Source organism: Mytilus galloprovincialis, chromosome 4 (genome assembly GCF_965363235.1).
Source record: "Mytilus galloprovincialis chromosome 4, xbMytGall1.hap1.1, whole genome shotgun sequence".
NCBI classification, from domain to species: domain Eukaryota; kingdom Metazoa; phylum Mollusca; class Bivalvia; order Mytilida; family Mytilidae; genus Mytilus; species Mytilus galloprovincialis.
The window spans coordinates 101866663-101887996 of record NC_134841.1 but is presented as its reverse complement, the minus strand read 5'-3'; the positions used below and the strand labels follow the sequence as shown (position 1 = coordinate 101887996).

The 21334-nt window shown below is 34.1% G+C and overlaps 2 protein-coding genes across 2 annotated transcripts in view; one reads left to right on the top strand and one right to left on the bottom strand.

The window, feature by feature from the left end:
- Positions 1 to 483: 483 nt before the first annotated feature.
- On the top strand, positions 484 to 1640 carry LOC143073649 (uncharacterized). Its single transcript, XM_076249338.1, has 2 exons — positions 484 to 1064; positions 1503 to 1640. Exons 1-2 carry the CDS (start codon positions 489 to 491, stop codon positions 1509 to 1511), a joined length of 585 nt encoding a protein of 194 aa, XP_076105453.1. The 5' UTR covers positions 484 to 488; the 3' UTR covers positions 1512 to 1640.
- An 8505-nt stretch (positions 1641 to 10145) lies between these two features.
- Positions 10146 to 21334, bottom strand: part of LOC143070884 (neuropeptide F receptor-like) — a 43309-nt gene continuing 32120 nt past the window's right edge. The window contains exon 2 of the mRNA XM_076244994.1: positions 10146 to 11420. Within this exon, the coding sequence (XP_076101109.1) occupies positions 10314 to 11411 (1098 nt within the window). The 5' untranslated portion in view covers positions 11412 to 11420 and the 3' untranslated portion in view covers positions 10146 to 10313. The remainder of the gene's footprint in view (positions 11421 to 21334) is intronic.

The window sequence follows — 21334 nt, the reverse complement described above, 5'->3', positions numbered from 1 at the left end:
TTAATATTTTAATTTGTGTAAAAAGAGTTAGGAACTATGGTACTATCATAATAAATTTACAATTTAAAAGTCGTGTATGCATTTAGTCTTTGCTGTTCACCATGATCTTTATATAAGTGATAACAAACATTTTTTTTTTGAAAATTGTTTTGACATCCTCTTCTTTTGAACTCTGGTGGATAGATGTCTCATTGGCAATCATATCATATCTCTTTAATTCTATATTCAATACATATTACTACATTTTAACCTACTGATTGGTTGAGTGATTGATAGGTTGGTGTCTTCTAGTAGGAAACTGCTATTATTGCAATGTACTTGTTAATTTTAAAAGTAACACGATTGGTTGTAATAGTCCCAAGATTCTAAGCCTGTTCGTATTTTTGCAAAACAGATGATATATCCAATGTTTAATTCCTTAATACATTTGAAACACATGCAAAAATGATATTCTGATTTAAACTTATTATTTTGTTTCTTCAGACAACATGTTAAAGTTAGTAGTATTAGCCGTCTGTGTAGCAGCAGCCTGTGCCTTTGGCTATGGTGGTGGTTACGGCGGTGGATATGGTAAAGGAGGATGGGGAGGTGGACGAGGAGGCGGTGGATGGGGAGGTGGTGGATTCGGATTCGGTGGTTACGGAGGTGGATACGGTAAAGGAGGTGGTGGATATGGAGGCCTAGGAGGATACGGTGGTGGATATGGAGGATATGGCGGTGGATACGGAGGTGGATACGGAGGTGGATACGGTAAAGGTGGTGGATATGGAGGCCTAGGTGGATGGGGAGGAGGATACGGTGGATACGGAGGTGGATATGGAGGTGGATACGGTAAAGGTGGTGGATACGGAGGATATGGTGGTGGAAAAGGCGGATACGGAGGCGGATATGGAGGTCTAGGTGGATGGGGAGGTGGATATGGAGGCGGATACGGAGGTGGATACGGTAAAGGCGGATACGGAGGTGGATATGGTGGATACGGAGGTGGATTCGGAGGCGGATTCGGAGGTGGATTCGGTGGCGGATTCGGAAGAGGAGGTGGATACGGAAAAGGTTACAGCAAGGTAAGCTATGAAATGTAATTAAGTTTTTGCTCTGGTATGAATGTGAAAATGTCAGCTCAAGTTAATTCCTCGATTAAATAAGCCAAACTTTATCATTTAACAGTTTTATGGATACTACAAAAAAGAAAAATAGGGCCCTGAATTTCTTAATTTGAACCTAAAAGTCACACTTTGGAAAACCATGAATAAAAAACGTTATTTACAGTATTAAATATGCAAATTTAGATAAACGTTATTCATTTTCTGTCATAATATAGGCCAAAACATTGTCAAAACTATGATGTTCTTGTACATCATTATGATATCATTTTTTTTTCTATTTTGTAATCAAAGGTTTGTTATTATCATATGTGAAGCTAATCTCATTATATTGACCTTTCGTTTACCAACCTCTTCAGTTCTATGAATATTCATGATTCTTTTATTTTTATTTTGCAGGCCTATTAAACTGTCACGTGACAAAGAATGGACTGGCTATCCGGCTACAAAGTGATCTGTCCCACACAAACATTCGTCTGTTGAAAACCTATATGTTTTTTTATTGGTTGATTAAATTATGATTGAATTTCGTTATAACTGTTTACATTTATTTTCTATTCTAGCATTATCTCTTTAGCTGGTCTTATCATTTTTTACCAAGGAGATATTTAGTTGATTGCCCTTTTTTCTAGGTGCTTTATTAAACTTCATTCAAAGCGATTGAATACATAGATATAAGAATATGTGGTATGAGTGCCAATGGGATAACTCTCCAACAAGTCACAATTAGTAAAAGTAAACCATTATAGGTCTTCAACATACATTTAGTTCATAGGAAGTAGTTTTATTTACGTGCAGTGCAAATACAGAGTACGTTGACCTATAGAAGGTGTATCGTTATATGTGGTTGCTGTCTAATTGATATAAGCCTATATTCCCATATGACGTGTATTAATACGGAACAATTAAGCATTGCCTCAGATTCAAACTTGTTTTGCAAGGTTAAGAAACTAATGGAATGGCATGAGATATACTTCAATTATGTAGAATAGTCAAGTTTAAAAAAAAACGTCCAACCCCTCTATCCTCCTGAATACATGTGAACTTCCAACTTAGCCGTGTGAAGCTCTTTGAAAGATTGACAAAGTTTTATCACATAATATACGAAAGCATCATAACAGTCTTATGCAGGCTGTAATTCAGTGGTTGTCGTTTGTTGCTGTGTTAAATATTTGTTTTTCGCTCATTATTTTGTATATTAATTATGCCGTTAGTGTTCTCGTTTGAATTGTAAATACATTTGTCATTTCGGGGTTTCTATAGCTGACTATGCGGTATGGGATTTGCTCATTGTTGAAGGCCGTAAGATGACCTATAGTTGTTAATTTCTATGTCTTTCGGTCTGTTGTGAAGAGTTGTCTCATTGGCAATCGTACCACATCTTCTTTTTATATTATATTGTATAGAAAAAAGCGAAATATACCAAAGGCACATTCAAACTCATAAGTCGATACCAAAGGCACATTCAGACTCATAAGTCGATACCAAAGGCACATTCAGACTCATAAGTCGATACCAAAGGCACATTTAAACTCATAGGTCGATACCAAAGGCACATTCAGACTCATAGGTCGATACCAAAGGCACATTTAAACTCATAAGTCGATACCAAAGGCACATTCAAACTCATAAGTCAAACTGACAATAGCACGACATAAAGACAAACAATATACAAAACACTTTTATCATAATGTTGAAGAAGCAATATGGCTTCATAATTTAATGATCTTATAATTTTCTCAAGTTTAAATTAAGATATGCACCATAGATGGAATTTGTTATAACAAAGATATCTGTAATTTTATGTTTCAGCCGGCTCCTAAACAAAAACGTGTGCTAGTTCATTGATAATGGACGTCATACTAAACTCCAAATACATATAATGAACGAAAATTAAAAATCATACAAGAGTAACAAAAGCCAGAATCCATGCAGATGCTTCTGACATAGGACAGGCGCAAAAATACGGCGTGGTTAAATATGTGCATTAAAAAGGGCATAGCTATGTCCATATAAATAAGAACTGAAAGTTTTGATTGTATTTAAATATAAAATTTTTTTACAAATTTTCTTTTTAATAATTTGTCAAAATGATGTATACATTAAAAACTATAATAAAAGGCCACCGAGCTTACTTTCACGCTTCAGGTTGTGCAAATTGTCAGATTTCAGTGTATAAATTATGCATAAAAATCCGAAAAGGTACCTACAACATAGAATTTAAAGATAAAATATGAGAAGATACTAGCTGTAACAATATGCTATCCTATAGGAAAAAGAGAATCTGGAATCACCGGACTCGTTTTCTTGCTAGCAATGAAATACGTAAATTCACTCCTTCTACTTTTACAAAATTTACCTTTTTATCTGAGTTATCTCCCCGTATACTGTATCTAGGTTACATCCCCTTACGTGGCAAAGTTGAAAAATGTGAATCAAACCAATATTTTTAAAAAAATTTTGGGGTAAAAATACAGACGTAAGTATGACAAAATGCTTAACTTTCTATATTATAATACGGAAAATCTAACACATGAATTACATACATCTCTAGAAATTTGCACATTTCATTAAAGATCTAGACCAATTGTTATCTTCTTTTTATTTTTTTTTTTTTTTTTTTTTTTTTTTTTTTTTCAAAGTAAATATCTTTTATTATATATCTGCTGCTTTAACAATTTACTCGGATTACAGCGTTAGCCCGAGTATCCCTGTAATTAGTTACTGAATTTCCAGGGAAAAGTTCAGTAAAGTATACTAAAGTATTAAAGTGTTAATTATATATATCACATACACATTCTTTTAAATACAGTGTATACATATTAACAATAAAATTTCATAGTATAAATCACGTGTTTACGGAACATCATTTTGCCTTCCGAATTTGTGTTCATCGTCCCGTGTTTACATCTTTGACCCAGTTAATTGTACTTGACCTTTTGTGCTGGATTAGTTACAAATCATCTTCTTTTTATTAAATTAAAGACAGAGCAAGACATCCTTGTCAACTTGATACCGACCGTGCGAGGACTTTCTAGCCAGTCATTATCGTTTAAAACTTCCATCATCGTCACTTTCACTTCGGTGTCAAGTTGATCTAAAACAAAAACCCCATAGCTGACCGCAGGATAAGGAGGCAGTTCGATCATACATAAAATCGAAACTGGTACTAAAGTATATGAGTTTTCTTGTCGACAAATTTATCAATGTTTTCGTCTTTTCACATTGCTTTTTTAAGCGCTGTCTTATGTTATTGATTTAAAAAATATATAGATAAATGTGATTCATTAAACATTTACTTTTGTATGTTTTAATTTCTATATATCACTAGAACAATAAAATATTTTTCAGATACAAATGAAAAGAATGTAACCATTAAGGAATATTAATTGATTTTTCTGTTGAACATACATAGGATACACTTTTGTAGGTTTTAATTTTCTAAATAGCGATGGCATAATACAATGTGTTTTAGGTATATTTGAAAAAAATATATAAACCGTGAAAGAAAATTCGTTATTTTTTTTTTTAATTCATAGTTAACACCAACTAATTTCAACAATACGTATGAAAAGGTAAAATTCTTATGAACAGCTGAAAGTTTTATTTATAGAAAATAATACGTTTCACGGGGATTTTGATTTTAATTTTAACTCGTCATAAAGAGTTTTCTTAGTATGAGAACCAGCTTCTTTACATTTACCCAGACAGTTGAATGTCCTAAGTATTATTTGGAATTTAGTGTGAAATGTCAAGGTTTTCCACGTTGAAGATTTTGATTTGCACAACTTAGGACTTACAGTTTCGACATCCCTTGAATATTGTATGTGCTTAATTTCAAATACGGGGAGGTCATATCTTGTGTTGTGAACAAACATTTGTCTAATTGGTTATCAAGGGTACCAGGATTATAATTTAATACGCCAGACGCGCGTTTCGTCTACATAAGACTCATCAGAGACGCTCAGATCAAAATAGTTATAAAGACAAACAAGTACAAGGTTGAAGAGCATTGAGGACCCAAAATTCCAAAAAGTTGTGCCAAATACGACTAAGGTAATCTATCTAAAGAAAATCTTTTTGAAATTATTAAGAAACTAAGGTTTCAACTCCCTCAGGCAAAGTTGACTTAAGATGAATTTGGCTATTTATTTTAGGTATTTTTGTGTTATAGCTCTTCAACGGTTTCGGTACTTATACATCTTCGGATTTGAAATGTTGGGCTTTGAGCGTTCCTGATGAAGGTAAATCCAGAAAAGCGCTTAGAACGCATAGAATTTTAAACGTGTTGTTTTCAATTTTTCGCTGCATTAGAAATGTTTGGAACTGAAAATCCGAAAAAGTCTTCCCTTTTTTAACAGGAAATTAAAAAAAAAAATGACCATATAATTGATATTCATGTTAACATCGAAGTGCTGACTACTGGGCTGGTGATACCATCGGGAACGAAACGTCCACCAGTTGTGGCATCGACCCAGTGGTGTAAATAGTAAAATGTCCTGTACCAAGTCAGGAATATGGCAGTTGAGTTGTTTTCAAATGGTTCGTTCCTATGCATGTTACATTGGCGTTTGTTTTGGTTGCACTTCAGTGTTTATGTTGTTCTGATTTCCTTTGACAGTTAATGTGTTTCCATCTTTGTTTCAGTTTGTAACCAGGATTTGTTTTCTCTCAATCTATTTATGACCTTTGAACAGCGGTGTACTACTGTTGCCTTTATTTGTAAAGAAATTCAGCTAATAAGGTCAAGGATTTACAGGACATGATGAGCCTGACCTCGACTTGTTAATGTTAAATAAATTTGTCAATGGATGGTTAGGTTTCCATGACTTACAATTCAATAGTCCTGGTATGCTTACAAAATAACTTGTTAATGAAGCTAGCAATAATTACTTGTGTTATATGGGTAATGTTTTTGAGAGACAAGTTCCTGTGAGCTGAACAACTTGCTTTATATTCCATTTTTTTTTTTAAAACTGACACAATACAATCTTGCACAACGTCTATATAAAACATATTTTATGGAGTTTTTGTTGTCGACATTCTTAATATAATTTTCTTGTCATTTCATATTGCTTCTGCTAGCGTTCATTTGTCTTATATAATTTATTTCATCATTTATTCATTATGTGTCTGTTTATTACACAGCAGCCAATCTCGTGTAGTCTTCATTTATTACCCGTGTCATCTAGGGCGACATAACATGGACGGTCATCACTAATTGGGAACAATATATTGATCGTCAAATTTCATTTTCTTATCTTTTTTTCATTTTGGAGGAAGACACCTTAACATTCTTTGAGAAATCCGATTAGATTGTATTTAGCACTGAAATACACTGGAAGATTGGAAATATTTTATCTTGTATTGCATGAATAGTTAAATCACTAATATTGGTCAGGACAGAGAGGTTAAACACTTTTTGAAAAAAGGACCAAAATATCGTCCTCCATCTAAAATAGATTGGAAAGAGTGTCGTCAAGTCACCAAAGATGTTTTTTCCTCGTTTTGTAAAAAGTGGTGTACACGGGAAAAATTTGATAAAAAATCTCTTGATTCTTATTTAGATAAATGTATGAATGTGGTAGATAAGAGAAAATCACATTTTGAAAATAATTTAACAGTAAATAATACAGAACATAATACACCTAGAATAAGAATTAAAAGAGGGACGAAAGATACCAAAGGGACAATCAAACTCATAAATCTAAAACAAACTGACAACGTCATGGCTAAAAATGAAAAAGACAAACAAACAACAGCACACATGACACAACATAGAAAACTAAAGAATAAACAACACGAACCCCACCAAAATACTAGGGGTGATCTCAGGTGCTCCGGAAGGGTAAGGAGATCCTGCTCCACATGTGGCACCCGTCGTGTTGTTTATGTGATAAAAAATCCGGTAAATAGTCTAATTCAGTAGTTCATATTCGTGAAAGAGAAGGGGATTGTAGTTACGTGGTAAGGAACATATCCGATATCATTTGTGAAACGATTATTCCATAACGGTCAACCAACTCGTGATGGCGTCCGTAAAATTTACGAAGGGATGATTTCAACTTCTCCATTTGGAACTCTTGGTTTAATAGCTTCCTTGTGAGCAGCAACCCTATATCAAGAAAATCATGATAGGAAATGCAAGCACGGGAATATCGTATCAATTGGGAGATATATACCCCATATGAAGGTGCTGCTGGAATGTTGCTAGTTTGAAATGGAAAGTTCACAATTGGAAAGCTGAAATCATCTCTTTTGTCGTAATGTTTTGTTTTCAACCGACCCTCATTGTCAATTTCTAGATGTATTAAAGTCAAAATATGAGGCCGACTTAACTGTATCTGTAGTATCCTTTATCTCTAGCTTCAATAAACTTCAAGAACTTTCAAAGCGGTATGTGTTTGTAAGGGATGATTTTTCGTTCCCTATTGTTAATTTTCCATTTTTAGATGGTGATTTTCCTTTTGCACTATCTTACGGTGTTTATATTTCACAGCTCGTTCGCTATGCCCGTGCATGTTGTGACGTTTTTTTTTTTATTTTAACGAACGTAATGTATGTATTACGGGTAAACTATAAAACTATGAATATCGTTACCATAAATTACTTAAAACTTTTTCTAAATTTTTTCATAGATATAAAGATTTGGTTTTGAAGTTTGGTTGTACCTGTAGAAAACTTATTTCAAACGGGATAGCACATCCTCATTTTTACGGAAATGTTGTTAATCGTGCTCGGAAATTTAGAAATGATCCTGGTAAACTTGTCGCTCCTTTAAATAAACTTATTCCAAAAGGTTACCAATTCAACACTGTAATAAGATCATTGAATACTTTTTTATTGGTATAAATTTTGATTTTGTTATCAGTACATTAAAATCAAACTAAATATTACTAAAATTGAGAAAGGAAATGGGGAATGTGTCAAAGCGAGTCGACAACAACCCGACTATAGAGCAGACAACAGCCGAAGTCCACCAATGAGTCATCAATGTAGCGAGAAACTCCCGCACCCGGAGGCGTCCTTCATCTGGCCCCTTAAAAAATATGTATACTAGTTCTGTGATAATGGACGTCATATTAAACTCCGAATTATACACAAGAAACTAAAATTAAAAATCAAAAGACTAACAAAGGCCAGAGGCTCCTGACTTGGGACAGGCGCAAAAATGCGGCGGGGTTAAACATGTTTATGAGATCTCCACCCTCCCCTATACCTCTAGCCAATGTAGAAAAGTAAACGCATAACAATACGCACATTAAAATTCAGTTCAAGAGAAGTCCGAGTCCGATGTCAGAAGATGTAACAAAAGAAAAAAAAATGACAACAATACACACATAATAACAGACTACTAGTAGTTAACTGACATGCCAGCTCCAGATCTCAATTAAACTGATTGAAAGATTATGTCTTCATCATATGAATATCAGGCACAATCCTCCCCGTTAGGGGTTTATAGTATGTTATATGCACATACACATTCATGGAGCTACAATCTCTATCTTGGCATTGCACAAGGTCGTGATTTTCTCTGACTGTTTATGACGTCTTTACACTAAATCCATTGGATATTGGATGTGTACGGATTGATAATTTAGTCTTAGATGCATGATTTATTTTATTATTTGTTAGTGGCTTTGAACTAGCTGTCAGTTAACTTTGAGTACTCTCAGATCTGTTCCTAGTGTCTTTTCGTTGTTTGGATGTACAAGTACCCGACCACGTTCACTTGTATCTGACAAGTTAAGCCATTTTCAACTGATTTTTATAGTTCGTTCTTATGTTGTAATGTTATACCACTGTCCCAGGTTAGTGGGGGGGGGGGGGGAGAATCCCGCTAACATGTTTAACCCCACCACATTAGGTATGTATGTGCCTGTCCCAAGTCAGGAGCCTGTAATTCAGTGGTTGTCGTTTGTTTTTGTGCTACATATTTGTTTTTTTGTTCATTTTTTTTTTATAAAAATTGGCCGTTAGTTTTCTCGTTTAAATTGTTTTACATTGTTATTTCGGGGCCTTTTATAGCTGACTATGCGGTATGGGATTCGTTAATTGTTGAAAGCCGTACGGTGACCTAAAGTTGTAAATTTCTGTGTAAGTTTGGTCTCTTGTGGATAGTTGTCTCATTGGCAATCATACCACATCTTATTTTTTACATTAAAAAGTAAAATAGCAAAAGTATCGAACCCGATAGAAAATTCAAAATGGAAAGTTCTATATTACATGGCAAAATCAAAAGCTCAAACACACATAATGAATAGAAAACTTGGTACAACCCATTTCCTTATCTAGAAAAGGACGAATTAAACCTGGTTATATATTTAGCTAAAAACTTTATCCCCATACTTAACTTTACAATAAAGTGGATTTCAATTTTCCAATCGTGACCATTCTATTTCAATGTTTTACCATTCTAAGTAACAGCGACTGCACACGAATTATTTATGTTCAATTTGATTGGATATTCAAGTGATTTTAAGTTCCTATCATGGTTTTCTTGATAGAAGGTTGGTGCCTACACGGAATATATTAAACAAAAGGTGTGAAAGGGCAAAATAAAATCCAGCTCTTCAATGTGTGTACGAATGCAATACCAGGATTTCAATTGGCACATCGTTTCCTCGATTATCACCAAAGCAACTTATAGGTGAATCATTACACTGGCAATGTGCAACACAACGGGTGCCACTAATAGAGCAGGAATTTCTTACCCTCCCGGAGCACCTGGATTCACTCCCTCTGTATATTTTAAGATCTTTTTAGCCTTTGTGTAGCTTTTTTTTTATATTTGTAATTTGTTTTTATCTTAAATCTTATTTTCCAATATCGAAATTGTATATATTGGACACTTCTTACTACCTTTATGAGATCGCTAAGCATGTCAAGTAATAAACACTTGAAGGTCATCGTTATTTTCTTCGACTTGCCCTTTACAGGATAGGTTTTCGCCTTTGCTTCTCGCTGATTACAAATTATTGCCTGTGCTGGAATATTAAAATCAAACAGCGGGCATTGTAATTCATTGAAAATCAAATTACTTTTATTGAATATGGAATTATACATAAGTTTTTATTAAGGTAGTAATACATTAAATAACATTATTATCTAACAAAGAGTATTTGATTACACGCAGTTTATGAGAAATATTTGATTAAAAAAATAAATAAACTCTATGGAAGGACAAAACCATCTCCATTTGGATAAATGTTACGATTTTCTTTCATTCGAAGTCTTGTTGAATGTAACCATTTCTTGTGAATCTGTCGAATCTTTTCTCCAAAAAATTAACGAGTTTGTGAAGGCATCTCTAAAATTCAGGTTGAACCATCCGTAAAGCACCGGATTAGCACACGCAGACGACATGGCTATTAAAAGGCAGATTGCATAAATCAAAAGAAACTTTTTATGCAAGAACATCTCAACGTTTATATCAGCTGTTATGTTTAAAACAGTCCATGGCAGCCAAGTTATTCCGAATGTAATCGCTATAGCAGTAAGCAGAAGCATATTACGCCGGTGACGTTTCACATCGCGAAGCGCACGCTGCATCTCGTTGTCTGTTATTGGATCTTTTGTGACCCGCATGCGCAAAACACAACAGATTTTTGAATGAATGATAGATACAATTAACAAAGGCATCAAGTATTGAACAACCGTGACAAACAGTGTATATACAATTTTCAAGTTATCAGACGGCCATACTTCCATACATATTTGGAAATCCTCTTGATTTACGGTTTCGCCATACACGATGTGAACTTCGTGGAACAGAATCATCGGAATACAACAGAACAGTGCCAATGCCCAAATAAATAACAGCATATATAATACGGTTCTCATATGGATATTTCTCGACGCATGCACTATTGCCCAGTAACGGTCGAGTGCAATCGCAACAATAGTGAAAGTAGAGACGAAAATATCGATATTTTGAAGAGATGGTACAACCTTACACAAAAACAATCCAAGATGCCAGTTTTTCATGGTCAATTTTACAAGAGAGAAAGGCATACAAAAGGTACACATGATAATATCGCATACTGCTATATTCACTATAAAGATGTTTCGAGGTTTACGCAAGTTGTTATTTTTCCAAACGATGAAGCAAATGACAACATTGCTAAAGGTTCCAATGAAAATAACTGCACAATAAAATATAATAAGGTATGTTTCTGTGGTAGGATCGAACCAATGATCCTCGTTACGAAATTCCTGTAAAATCTTCTCCTTAACACTGTCGTTTATTCTGTTTTCTTTGTCCTGGAATGCATTCTTCAACATGTTTGTGCGTTGCAGCAGAGACATAAAGCAAACCTACAATGAAAACAAATCAGGTTAAAAGTGATCTTAGAAATAAGTTTTCAATGTCTTCATTCTCAGAAAAAACTATAATGTACAAATCATACAATACCTCGTTTCGGGTTTTGTTAGTTCAGGCAAAAACTGGATGCGGTGGTCTGAATTCTAAATTCTAATTTGCTGTTTTAGCTCACCTTGCTCGAAGGGCCAAGTGAGCTTTTCCCATCACTTTGCGTCCGTCGTCGTTAACTTTTACAAAAATCTGACATGGGGTAAAATTGTTTATCAGGTAAAGATCTATCTGCCCTGAAATTTTCAGATGAATCGGAAAACCCGTTGTTGGGTTGCTGCCCCTGAATCGGTAATTTTACGTAAATTTTGCTGTTTTTGGTTATTGTCTTGATTATTATTATAGATAGAGATAAACTGCAAACAGCAATAATGTTCAGCAAAGTAAGATTTACAAATAAGTCAACATGACCGAAATGGTCAATTGACCCCCTAAGGAGTTATTGTCCTGTATAGTCAATTTTTAACAATTTTCATATTTGTAAATTTTAATTAACAGTTTCCACTGAAACTACTGGGCCAAGTTCATTATAGATACAGATAATTGTAAGCAGCAAGACTATTTAGTAAAATAAGATGTACAAACACATCACCATCACCAAAACAAATTTTTGTCATGAATCAATCTGCTTACTTTGTTCAATATTCACATAGACCAAGGTGAGCGACACAGGGTCTTTAGAGCCTCTAGTTTGTAAAAGGGTTGTACTCGTGCTACTAAATGGTTTATTTTAACCAAATTCTGTATGTTACGTTTATTACGTATGTTGCATTTATCATCAAGGATACGAAAACAAATACCTCATAATATCCGCAGTTGGCTTTCAATTGTCTGCATACGTCATAAACACGCAGGTTCTCTTTATAGATAAGCGATATATATATATATATCGGCCAATTATATGCAGACATAGAAAGTAAATAAGCAAGTTCAAACGAACATTATTTTGATGTGAACATGTATTGCAAATGTATCGTTAGTGCATGTACAAAAAAAAGACCACTGTTCTTAAAATGGATTTGGTAAAATATTTTCCTTATATTTTCTAAAATCAACAGACATAATTTATCACCTCTATATCGGTTTGTTAACACAAAGGCAATTCTTTATATTGAAAGTTCCCGGGTTATGTGAGTGCCCGAAAACATTGATTTCGAAAATAGATTGTACCATGCTAAAACCCATTGCTGGCCTTCGGCTGTTTTTTACTCTTTGGTCGGGTTTTTGTCTCTTTGACACATTCCCCATTTCCATTCTCAATTTTAAGAAATATGTAGAATACTTAAAAAATGATGCATCAAATAAGATATAGTTTTTATCTGTACATAAGTTTACAAACTTTAGACAATATGAACCAAACATTTTATGTGTAATTGAAATAACATAGTTTAACAGATAAAATTGTGGCCAAGTTTCGAAAAAAACCCACCTTCAGGATGAGTACCGACGTTTACAAACTTATTATTAAGGTCAGACTATTCAGTTCACACCGCGCTGAAGTACGTCCATTATTCATAGTTCATTATTCATTATTCAATAATGAATAATGAAATAGTTCACTATTCACTATTCACTATTGAAAAATGAATAATGAATAATGAAATGGTTTATGTTTCATTATTCAAATTGAAGCGGTGAATAGTGAAAAAAATATAGAAAAAAATTGACTGTGACACAATAGCTATATTTTGATTCGAAATGACCATAAGAGGGTTTACGGAGGACCTAAATGCCACAAAATGCATAAAAATGAGGAAATTTAAAAAAGAAGATGTGGTATGATTGCCAATGAGACAACTATCCAGAAAGACCACAATGACACAGACATTAACAACTATAGCTCACCGTACAGCCTTCAACAATAAGCAAAGCCCATACCGCATAGTCAGCTATTAAAGGTTCCGCAACGAATATTAGAAGTCCTAAATGCCGAAATACGCGTGAAAATCAAGAAATAGCCAATTTTGAATAATGAAATGGATATTTTGAATAATGGAATGGAGTGCGGCGACCCTTTAGCCCCCAATTATAGATAAACCTTATACCTCATTCGAAAGCTGATTACAAGACGAACAAAATGTATATAGTCAATATGTTCCGCAACGAATATTTGAAGACCTAAATGCCGAAATACGCATGAAAATTAAGAAATAGCCAATTTTGAATAATGAAATGGATATTTTGAATAATGGAATGGACTGTGGCGACCCTTTAGCCCCTATTATAGATAAACCTTATACCTCATTCGAAAGCTGATTACAAGACGAACAAAATGTATATAGTCAATATGTTCCGCAACGAATATTAGAAGACCTAAATGCCTAATTACGCGTGAAAATTAAGAAATAGTCAATTTTGAATAATGAAATGGATATTTTGAATAATGGAATGGAGTGCGGCGACCCTTTAGACCCCAATTATAGATAAACCTTATACCTCATTCGAAAGCTGATTACAAGACGAACAAAATGTATATAGTCAATATGTTCCGCAACGAATATTAGAAGACCTAAATGCCTAATTACGCGTGAAAATTAAGAAATAGTCAATTTTGAATAATGAAATGGATATTTTGAATAATGGAATGGACTGTGGCGACCCTTTAGCCCCTAATTATAGATAAACCTTATACCTCATTCGAAAGGTGATTACAAGACGAACAAAATGTATATAGTCAATATGTTCCGCAACGAATATTAGAAGACCTAAATGCCAAAATACGCGTGAAGATTCAGAAACAGCCAATTTTGAATAATGAAATGGATATTTTGAATAATGGAATGGACTGTGGCGACCCTTTAGCCCCTATTATAGATAAACCTTATACCTCATTCGAAAGCTGATTACAAGACGAACAAAATGTATATAGTCAATATGTTCCGCAACGAATATTAGAAGACCTAAATGCCGAAATACGCATGAAAATTAAGAAATAGTCAATTTTGAATAATGAAATGGATATTTTGAATAATGGAATGGACTGTGGCGACCCTTTAGACCCTAATTATAGATAAACCTTATACCTCATTCGAAAGCTGATTACAAGACGAACAAAATGTATATAGTCAATATGTTCCGCAACGAATATTAGAAGACCTAAATGCCTGATTACGCGTGAAAATTAAGAAATAGTCAATTTTGAATAATGAATTGGATATTTTGAATAATGGAATGGACTGTGGCGACCCTTTAGACCCTAATTATAGATAAACCTTATACCTCATTCGAAAGCTGATTACAAGACGAACAAAATGTCTATAGTCAATATGTTCCGCAACGAATATTAGAAGACCTAAATGCCAAAATACGCGTGAAGATTAAGAAACAGCCAATTTTGAATAATGAAATGGATATTTTGAATAATGGAATGGACTGTGGCGACCCTTTAGCCCCTATTATAGATAAACCTTTTACCTCATTCGAAAGCTGATTACAAGACGAACAAAATGTATATAGTCAATATGTTCCGCAACGAATATTAGAAGACCTAAATGCCAAAATACGCGTGAAAATTAAGAAATAGCCAATTTTGAATAATGAAATGGATATTTTGAATAATGGAATGGAGTGCGGCGACCCTTTAGACCCTAATTATAGATAAACCTTATACCTCATTCGAAAAGTGATTACAAGAGGAACAACATGCTTATAGTCAACATGTTCCGCAACGAATATTAGAAGACTTAATTGCCAAAATACGCGTCAAGATTAAGAAACAGCCAATTTTGAATAATGAAATGGATATTTTGAATAATGGAATGGACTGTGGCGACCCTTTAGCCCCTAATTATAAATAAACCTTATACCTCATTCGAAAGCTGATTACAAGACGAACAAAATGTATCTAGTCAATATGTTCCGCAACGAATATTAGAAGACCTAAATGCCTGATTAGGCGTGAAAATTAAGAAATAGTCAATTTTGAATAATGAAATGGATATTTTGAATAATGGAATGGACTGTGGCGACCCTTTAGACCCTAATTATAGATAAACCTTATACCTCATTCGAAAGCTGATTACAAGACGAACAAAATGTATATAGTCAATATGTTCCGCAACGAATATTAGAAGACCTAAATGCCAAAATACGCGTGAAGATTAAGAAACAGCCAATTTTGAATAATGAAATGGATATTTTGAATAATGGAATGGACTGTGGCGACCCTTTAGCCCCTATTACAGATAAACCTTATACCTCATTCGCAAGCTGATTACAAGACGAACAAAATGTATATAGTCAATATGTTCCGCAACGAATATTTGAAGACCTAAATGCCGAAATACGCATGAAAATTAAGAAATGGCCAATTTTGAATAATGAAATGGATATTTCGAATAATGGAATGGACTGCGGCGACCCTTTAGCCCCTAATTATAGATAAATCTTATACCTCATTCGAAAGCTGATTACAAGACGAACAAAATGTATATAGTCAACATGTTCCGCAACGAATATTTGAAGACCTCAATGCCGAAATACGCGTGAAAATTAAGAAATAGCCAATTTTGAATAATGAAATGGATATTTTGAATAATGGAATGGAGTGCGGCGACCCTTTAGACCCTAATTATAGATAAACCTTATACCTCATTCGAAAGGTGATTACAAGAGGAACAACATGCTTATAGTCAACATGTTCCGCAACGAATATTAGAAGACTTTATTGCCAAAATACGCGTCAAGATTAAGAAACAGCCAATTTTGAATAATGAAACGGATATTTTGAATAATGGAATGGACTGTGGCGACCCTTTAGCCCCTAATTATAGATAAACCTTATACCTCATTCGAAAGCTGATTACAAGACGAACAAAATGTATATAGTCAATATGTTCCGCAACGAATATTAGAAGACCTAAATGCCAAAATACGCGTGAAGATTAAGAAACAGCCAATTTTGAATAATGAAATGGATATTTTGAATAATGGAATGGACTGTGGCGACCCTTTAGCCCCTATTATAGATAAACCTTATACCTCATTCGAAAGCTGATTACAAGACGAACAAAATGTATATAGTCAATATGTTCCGCAACGAATATTTGAAGACCTAAATGCCGAAATACGCATGAAAATTAAGAAATGGCCAATTTTGAATAATGAAATGGATATTTCGAATAATGGAATGGACTGCGGCGACACTTTAGCCCCTAATTATAGATAAATCTTATACCTCATTCGAAAGCTGATTACAAGACGAACAAAATGTATCTAGTCAACATGTTCCGCAACGAATATTTGAAGACCTAAATGCCGAAATACGCGTGAAAATTAAGAAATAGCCAATTTTGAATAATGAAATGGATATTTTGAATAATGGAATGGAGTGCGGCGACCCTTTAGACCCTAATTATAGATAAACCTTATACCTCATTCGAAAGCTGATTACAAGAGGAACAACATGCTTATAGTCAAAATGTTCCGCAACGAATATTAGAAGACTTAATTGCCAAAATACGCGTCAAGATTAAGAAACAGCCAATTTTGAATAATGAAATGGATATTTTGAATAATGGAATGGACTGTGGCGACCCTTTAGCCCCTAATTATAGATAAACCTTATACCTCATTCGAAAGCTGATTACAAGACGAACAAAATGTATATTGTCAATATGTTCCGCAACGAATATTAGAAGACCTAAATGCCAAAATACGCGTGAAGATTAAGAAACAGCCAATTTTGAATAATGAAATGGATATTTTGAATAATGGAATGGACTGTGGCGACCCTTTAGCCCCTATTATAGATAAACCTTATACCTCATTCGAAAGCTGATTACAAGACGAACAAAATGTATATAGTCAATATGTTCCGCAACGAATATTTGACGACCTAAATGCCGACATACGCATGAAAATTAAGAAATGGCCAATTTTGAATAATGAAATGGATATTTCGAATAATGGAATGGACTGCGGCGACCCTTTAGACCCTAATTATAGATAAATCTTATACTCATTCGAAAGCTGATTACAAGACGAACAAAATGTATATAGTCAACATGTTCCGCAACGAATATTTGAAGACCTAAATGCCGAAATACGCGTGAAAATTAAGAAATAGCCAATTTTGAATAATGAAATGGATATTTTGAATAATGGAATGGAGTGCGGCTACCCTTTAGACCCTAATTATAGATAAATCTTATACTCATTCGAAAGCTGATTACAAGACGAACAAAATGTATATAGTCAATATGTTCCGCAACGAATATTTGAAGACCTAAATGCCGAAATACGCATGAAAATTAAGAAATGGCCAATTTTGAATAATGAAATGGATATTTCGAATAATGGAATGGACTGCGGCGACCCTTTAGCCCCTAATTATAGATAAATCTTATACCTCATTCGAAAGCTGATTACAAGACGAACAAAATGTATCTAGTCAACATGTTCCGCAACGAATATTTGAAGACCTAAATGCCGAAATACGCGTGAAAATTAAGAAATAGCCAATTTTGAATAATGAAATGGATATTTTGAATAATGGAATGGAGTGCGGCGACCCTTTAGACCCTAATTATAGATAAATCTTATACCTCATTCGAAAGCTGATTACAAAACGAACAAAATGTATCTAGTCAACATGTTCCGCAACGAATATTTGAAGACCTAAATGCCGAAATACGCGTGAAAATTAAGAAATAGCCAATTTTGAATAATGAAATGGATATTTTGAATAATGGAATGGAGTGCGGCGACCCTTTAGACCCTAATTATAGATAAACCTTATCCCTCATGCGAAAGCTGATTACAAGACGAACAAAATGTATATAGTCAATATGTTCCACAACGAATATTAGAAGACCTAAATGCCTAATTACGCATGAAAATTAAGAAATAGTCAATTTTGAATAATGAAATGGATATTTTGAATAATGGAATGGAGTGCGGCGACCCTTTCGACCCTAATTATAGATAAACCTTATACCTCATTCGAAAGGTGATTACAAGAGGAACAACATGCTTATAGTCAACATGTTCCGCAACGAATATTAGAAGACTTAATTGCCAAAATACGCGTCAAGATTAAGAAACAGCCAATTTTGAATAATGAAATGGATATTTTGAATAATGGAATGGACTGTGGCGACCCTTTAGCCCCTAATTATAGATAAACCTTATACCTCATTCGAAAGGTGATTACAAGACGAACAAAATGTATATTGTCAATATGTTCCGCAACGAATATTAGAAGACCTAAATGCCAAAATACGCGTGAAGATTAAGAAACAGCCAATTTTGAATAATTAAATGGATATTTTGAATAATGGAATGGACTGTGGCGACCCTTTAGCCCCTATTATAGATAAACCTTATACCTCATTCGAAAGCTGATTACAAGACGAACAAAATGTATATAGTCAATATGTTCCGCAACGAATATTTGAAGACCTAAATGCCGAAATACGCATGAAAATTAAGAAATGGCCAATTTTGAATAATGAAATGGATATTTCGAATAATGGAATGGACTGCGGCGACCCTTTAGCCCCTAATTATAGATAAATCTTATACCTCATTCGAAAGCTGATTACAAGACGAACAAAATGTATATAGTCAATATGTTCCGCAACGAATATTAGAAGACCTAAATGCCTGATTAGGCGTGAAAATTAAGAAATAGTCAATTTTGAATAATGAAATGGATATTTTGAATAATGGAATGGACTGTGGCGACCCTTTAGACCCTAATTATAGATAAACCTTATACCTCATTCGAAAGCTGATTACAAGACGAACAAAATGTATATAGTCAATATGTTCCGCAACGAATATTAGAAGACCTAAATGCCAAAATACGCGTGAAGATTAAGAAACAGCCAATTTTGAATAATGAAATGGATATTTTGAATAATGGAATGGACTGTGGCGACCCTTTAGCCCCTATTACAGATAAACCTTATACCTCATTCGCAAGCTGATTACAAGACGAACAAAATGTATATAGTCAATATGTTCCGCAACGAATATTTGAAGACCTAAATGCCGAAATACGCATGAAAATTAAGAAATGGCCAATTTTGAATAATGAAATGGATATTTCGAATAATGGAATGGACTGCGGCGACCCTTTAGCCCCTAATTATAGATAAATCTTATACCTCATTCGAAAGCTGATTACAAGACGAACAAAATGTATATAGTCAACATGTTCCGCAACGAATATTTGAAGACCTCAATGCCGAAATACGCGTGAAAATTAAGAAATAGCCAATTTTGAATAATGAAATGGATATTTTGAATAATGGAATGGAGTGCGGCGACCCTTTAGACCCTAATTATAGATAAACCTTATACCTCATTCGAAAGGTGATTACAAGAGGAACAACATGCTTATAGTCAACATGTTCCGCAACGAATATTAGAAGACTTTATTGCCAAAATACGCGTCAAGATTAAGAAACAGCCAATTTTGAATAATGAAACGGATATTTTGAATAATGGAATGGACTGTGGCGACCCTTTAGCCCCTAATTATAGATAAACCTTATACCTCATTCGAAAGCTGATTACAAGACGAACAAAATGTATATAGTCAATATGTTCCGCAACGAATATTAGAAGACCTAAATGCCAAAATACGCGTGAAGATTAAGAAACAGCCAATTTTGAATAATGAAATGGATATTTTGAATAATGGAATGGACTGTGGCGACCCTTTAGCCCCTATTATAGATAAACCTTATACCTCATTCGAAAGCTGATTACAAGACGAACAAAATGTATATAGTCAATATGTTCCGCAACGAATATTTGAAGACCTAAATGCCGAAATACGCATGAAAATTAAGAAATGGCCAATTTTGAATAATGAAATGGATATTTCGAATAATGGAATGGACTGCGGCGACACTTTAGCCCCTAATTATAGATAAATCTTATACCTCATTCGAAAGCTGATTACAAGACGAACAAAATGTATCTAGTCAACATGTTCCGCAACGAATATTTGAAGACCTAAATGCCGAAATACGCGTGAAAATTAAGAAATAGCCAATTTTGAATAATGAAATGGATATTTTGAATAATGGAATGGAGTGCGGCGACCCTTTAGACCCTAATTATAGATAAACCTTATACCTCATTCGAAAGGTGATTACAAGAGGAACAACATGCTTATAGTCAAAATGTTCCGCAACGAATATTAGAAGACTTAATTGCCAAAATACGCGTCAAGATTAAGAAACAGCCAATTTTGAATAATGAAATGGATATTTTGAATAATGGAATGGACTGTGGCGACCCTTTAGCCCCTATTATAGATAAACCTTATACCTCATTCGAAAGCTGATTACAAGACGAACAAAATGTATATAGTCAATATGTTCCGCAACGAATATTTGACGACCTAAATGCCGACATACGCATGAAAATTAAGAAATGGCCAATTTTGAATAATGAAATGGATATTTCGAATAATGGAATGGACTGCGGCGACCCTTTAGACCCTAATTATAGATAAATCTTATACTCATTCGAAAGCTGATTACAAGACGAACAAAATGTATATAGTCAACATGTTCCGCAACGAATATTAGAAGACTTTATTGCCAAAATACGCGTGAAAATTAAGAAATAGCCAATTTTGAATAATGAAATGGATATTTTGAATAATGGAATGGAGTGCGGCAACCCTTTAGACCCTAATTATAGATAAATCTTATACTCATTCGAAAGCTGATTACAAGACGAACAAAATGTATATAGTCAATATGTTCCGCAACGAATATTTGAAGACCTAAATGCCGAAATACGCATGAAAATTAAGAAATGGCCAATTTTGAATAATGAAATGGATATTTCGAATAATGGAATGGACTGCGGCGACCCTTTAGCCCCTAATTATAGA

Bases quoted from the DNA above. Each gene is read 5' to 3' on its own strand.
- LOC143073649 (XM_076249338.1), top strand. From the start codon at position 489: ATGTTAAAGTTAGTAGTATTAGCCGTCTGTGTAGCAGCAGCCTGTGCC.